Source organism: Morus notabilis, unplaced genomic scaffold, assembly GCF_000414095.1.
Source record: "Morus notabilis unplaced genomic scaffold, ASM41409v2 Scaffold2693, whole genome shotgun sequence".
Taxonomy (NCBI): Eukaryota; Viridiplantae; Streptophyta; class Magnoliopsida; order Rosales; family Moraceae; genus Morus; species Morus notabilis.
Window position 1 is genome coordinate 53,289 of NW_010362811.1, and position 5,395 is coordinate 58,683.

Consider the following 5,395-nt stretch of genomic DNA (forward strand, 5'->3'; position numbering starts at 1 on the left):
GCAGGAATGTACTACACTTTCTCTTTCTTCTGTCACGTATTTTTAAATATATTAAAAATGATCGTTAAAAAAATCACTAAAATAAGCATTTCCTTTTAAAGAAATATATAAATAAATAATAAAAAGTATCTGTCATTCTACCACTGGCTAAAAGATCGCTAAATAACCGTTTTACAAAAGAGTCAAGTAAGTTAGTTGATAGTGAATATAATTTCTTTTAAGTGCCGAAGCCTGCGAACGTATCTAAAAATTTCTGTTTAATTTTCTCGGGTAGTTTCTGACTATCCAACCACACGTTTTCTTTCCCGATATATCCAAATGTGATCGAACTATAAAAGCAAAAACAACCAAACCAAAACAAGAATGAAGCGATTACCTTCAAATCGCTCCTCAAATATGATTTCAGAAAGTGATGACTGAAAGAGAAAAGAAACCAGAAAAATTGCCAACACCAAAAATCGCAAATCACAAGCTGCTTCTGCCATTTGCAGAATGATAGAACAGAAAGCGGGAGATCTTCTTAGTTATAGAAGAAGAATCAAGAGATTGCCCTCATTAATTCTGAATAATTGCAGTTTTGCCCTTCATGACTGGAATAATAGCTTTAACTGTTGACTGTGTCGATTGTTTCCTCACCCAAAAAAAAAAAAAAAAAAGATGTCAATAGTCAAGGTCAACTTGGATTTGTGATAATGGTCCCATTCTTATTGATGACTGGTGATGTTTATAGTGGAATTAGTGTGATGTGAGTTTTGCCAAATGAAATGCAAAAGTTTTGTCACTTGTTTATTTCCTTCCAATGGGAAATCATTGAAACGTTGTTCTATCCAATAATTTGCTAGCTTTAGCTTCTCATAACATTTTTTTTTTTTTTTGTTATTATTTATGATTTTCCTCCAACGTAATTATCAAATCGCACATAAGCTTGACTTTTTCCACTCCAATGCAGTCCTACATTTATACCTTATTTGTGTTAGAAAATATCCTTTCATGTAAAATATATCTCAAAATACAAAAAAACATTTAACTTGAATCACTAAGAATCAATAGATTAATAAGTTAAAACCTACTTGAATTCATGATCTTCAATTACTTTCTAGAGCCGTTTAGATTAACACGTTTTCTTAAAAAATCTTTTAACTTTCTCAATACTCTCTTTGTGATGATGAGATGCCATAAAAAAATATAATGTCACGTGTGATCAGGAGACCATAACCGCTATATATAAATAACTTATCTATTATCTTTTTAGTCTTTTTATTTTAGTCCATTATAAAAATAAAAATTATCTTCTAGTCTCTACACTTAAAATATAAATTAAAATCCAAATTATCCAAATTTTAGTAGACTACTTTTAAATGAGCTTAATCTTATATGCAACATATAATTATTTACATATAAATCTAATACTAGATTAAGAATCCAACAATTTGAACTTTTTAGATACTGTTTACTTGTAAATAAAAAAATTAAGAAAAAAAACTCTTATCAGCTGCTGATTTTGTATCATAACTAGAATCTGTCTCGTGTCTTTTCATTCAAAAAAAAAAAAAAAAAAAAAAAAAAAAAAAAAAAAAGGTTTTTTATTCCAATACTTGCCTTTTTCTCACAAATTTCCTGCCATGAACAAGAACAACTTTTTTTCTCTTTTTTTTTTGGGCCCTTTACGATACGCAGTTTTGATGTGGTCATGGCCTGCGGGAGTCAATTTCGAAGAAACGGGAGTATCGTGGACACTGGGAAATGAGGTATGAATTTAATTTTGTCTGGAAAGAAGGGTAATTCTATAGGAAGACTTGGGTCTCTTGGCCCCGTGGTTGACGCCCTACTTGAAGGAATTTCAAAGTCTTTCCTTTAAAGTCTAGTACCATGGAGCAGGAAGTAACGAACCCCACCTCATAAAGGAAAGACTTTCATTGTTGTTTTTATTGGTCTTCCCCTCATATTCTCACACGCTCTACTTTTTTCTTGACTGAATGCAACTTTTCTAATGCGGTAAAATTGGATTAAAAACAAAAAACAAAAAAGTTCTACCTTCGTCGACTAAATTCGAGTCTCCAGTCGTTTTGTTTCACTTTTCAGGTGATTTTCCGTTTTCTTCTTTTCAGTTTGTCGTTTTTAGCTTTTTATCTCGTTTACGTTATTCTCTTTATTCCGTTTCAGTTGAGGATAAGATTTCTTGGTTTTAATCGTTGCTGACCAACAAAAATTTTTCTTGGTTTTATTCGTTGCTGACCAAAAAAAATTTCTGTCATTTTTTGTATGAAGTCTGCTTTATTGTCGTTTTCTGGATGTTTGTTTTCACTTTTCAAGGCTCAAGCAGCCAAACTCAGGGCCGGATCTTTTTAAATCCCACTGATCCCATGGTGGCGGGGTTGCCATGGACGTCAGAAAGTGCCATGTGTCCTGATGAGAGAAAGAGAGAGTGATCGTTAAGAATTTTCACATTTGCCTTTATAAACATTAATCATAAAAATAAAAATAAAACATAAATACATATACGTTCATTTCATCGATTCGAGTTTAGAATTTGAGTTTTATTACAGTAAAAAACTCTCAGAAACAGTCACATCTAACTTTTTTATTACAGTAAAAAACTCTCACATAAAGTTACATCTCAACTTGAATTAAAAATTCGAATCAGCGAACTAAACAAACCCATATTGTTGAAATATTTTTATGTGGACTTCCATAATCATAATAATTCATTATGTAATTAATTAAAGCATTTTATGGACAATTGTATTAATGTAAATTAATGAATGGGTGTATGTATAATATCGGTTCATAATGGGATAGACAATTTAATTTCTAATGTGCTTAAGGCCATTGGACTCACTCTCTCTAAATATATAGTCAGCCCATTGGGCCAAATTTCCTCTCTATCCACGTTTTTAGTTAAGACTCATTTTTGCCCTAGATTGCAGTAAAAAGCGAAGGGGGCAAAATTTGGTGCCCCTACCGTGTATGGGTGTGTGCCCGTGGGAGTAGAGAGATGCAGAGGAGAAAATAGTTCAAAACTCCTCCAAGCTCTCTTGATTTTCTCAGCCTCCTTGAACGGATTTCGGCCACCAAAATGACGTTATTCAGCTACCGAGTGGATGAGGTAATCGTAAAACCATTAGATTTTCTATATGCTTCAAAATCCAATATGACAATGTATTTTTAGGTTTGATTGTTGTTTGATCTCATTTATGAATATTGAGAACCCATTAATTTCCAGCAAATGGTATTGGAGCCTAACTTCTTGGATTTGAGGCTATAGTTTTATTTTTTATTTTTTTTGGTTTAATGCACGTTCATGCTCCTCCATGGGGTTTTGGTTTTTATGGGTTTTTTAGTGAAATTGATGATTGAAAACCAAAGAGAATGAAATTTGGAGCAAACCCCATCTAAGAACGTCAAAAATGGACCACCGGAGCTCAGTTTTCCAGCGGGTCGGGTCATGGATCCGACCGTGTCCAACCTTGTCATTTTTCATCCTTGGGAAAAAATGACATGTCGTTTGAAGGAGGAATTGTGGCTGTCATGTGAGTGAAACGACATGTCATTTTCAGTAAGCCCAAAACGACATGTCGTTTCTGGGGACAAAAAAAGGCACTGGCGCAATTAATGCGCCAGCTGGAGCACACTTCAAACGCGCTAGAAAGAAGCGTGCACCAGTGCGCCGAGCCGCGTGTCAGCACCCAAGTGGCGCACGTGGGACCCATTTTTGGGCCAAATTCTATCCTATTTTGTGATTTTAACTCCGTTTTGACCACCGTTGCGCTCCGTTTTTCATTTCTTACCCATTTAAATGATTTATTTTGGATTTGGGCCACTATAAAATTATTTTTTTTATATTATTGATTGTATATTTTTTATGGGTGGCTAATTCTCACAATTTTTAAACAAATTTTTTCTGGGCATTTCGTATACAATTTGTTTGACGATTGACACCATAAAATTTATATTATGTTGTTATTATTATATGGCATATTTAATTGTGAGAATTCGACAATAGTGAATGTTTATGTACTTGCCTTCGTGAGTCTAAACATGTCAAATTGTCTGTGTATGTTACGGAGCTCTCCTACAAAATTTAACTTTTCCTTTTGAAAAAAGGCATTGGGATACACACACTCCTTACATGGATGCACATGAGCTACTATAAAATATTTTTATTTAAATACTTGTTTATTTTAATAATTTTCATATATTTTCTGGGTAGTTTTAATTCTCACTATTTTGAGACTTAAAATTTTGGGGCATGTTTGTTACTTCATATTAGATGGTCATATTTTATTTGTTCTCCCACATAATTTGATATTTTGGTAAATAAAATTTAGACATATAATATGGATGTTTATTCAAATTTTGAAATGCTCATTTTGTGTTTAATGTTTTAATGCCTAATTATTTGCATAGGCATATATGGTCTCTTTTGTGTTAGAGTGAGAATGAAAATTTTAATTAGAAGCTCATATGATATTATAAAGCTTAAGCTATAAGTTTATCCATAATTTATTTATTATTGCTATCATTATTATTTGATATCTTGTTTTATGTGAGTATCATATTTTTTTATTATGCTATCCAAGTGGGAGGAAATTAGAAATATTTTTGTGGATTAGCGTAATCACTAACTTACATACTATTATCAAATAATAAATTGTGGGATTATATGGATAAACTTAATTTGTTAATTATGTTCCGAAAGTCCATATGGGTAATAGAATTATTCTATCGATAGTTTTATTGCTTGGTAGGACACTTGAGTCTTGTTGGAGCTTAAGCTTGTTGTCTTTATCCATGTCTTTTGGTTACATATTATTATTTGACATTTTGTATTATATGAGTATTGTCGTCATTAATTATGCAGTCCAAGTAGGAGAATATTGTGAATGATTATATATGAACTTGCATAATCACTAAACTCATATTATGGTCAAATAATATATTGGAGTGTTAAAGATAAATGTATGTATTTATCATATTGCTAAGATCTATACAGGCAAATAAATTATCCTATCGATAATTAATTGTTTGGTAGGATGCTTAGACCGGTGAAGGAAGTTTGTTGGATGTCATTGTTGGTTGTCCGAATCGAATCCGGCTGCGGAAGCGCGGTGGTGCGGGGAAGAGGCAGATCGTGTATAACAAAAATTTTCATAAAACTTTTGAGATACTCTATAGATTATATTAATTTATGCACGAATAAATTAATCTCATTAACTTATATATATCAAGAACTCAATCAGAAAAAATACCTAGAAGCCGACTCGGATGATAACTTGAGTTCTTTGACCACGAACAGTCCTTGCTCCAATCTTTGTGTTTAGAAAACCAATGTCTTCCACATTAATTCCTAGAATCCACGAAGACGTGTGTGTGGGCACACATGAGACAAAACGGG

At 32.6% G+C, this 5,395-nt stretch overlaps 1 protein-coding gene across 1 annotated transcript in view; it reads right to left on the minus strand.

Annotated features, from left to right (window-relative positions):
• The window catches only part of LOC21389043 (calreticulin-3), a 4,209-nt gene extending 3,724 nt beyond the window's left edge, over positions 1-485 (minus strand). Inside the window, exon 1 of the mRNA XM_010102930.2 lies at positions 377-485. Coding sequence (XP_010101232.2) covers positions 377-485 — 109 coding nt within the window. The remainder of the gene's footprint in view (positions 1-376) is intronic.
• Positions 486-5,395: the final 4,910 nt, after the last annotated feature.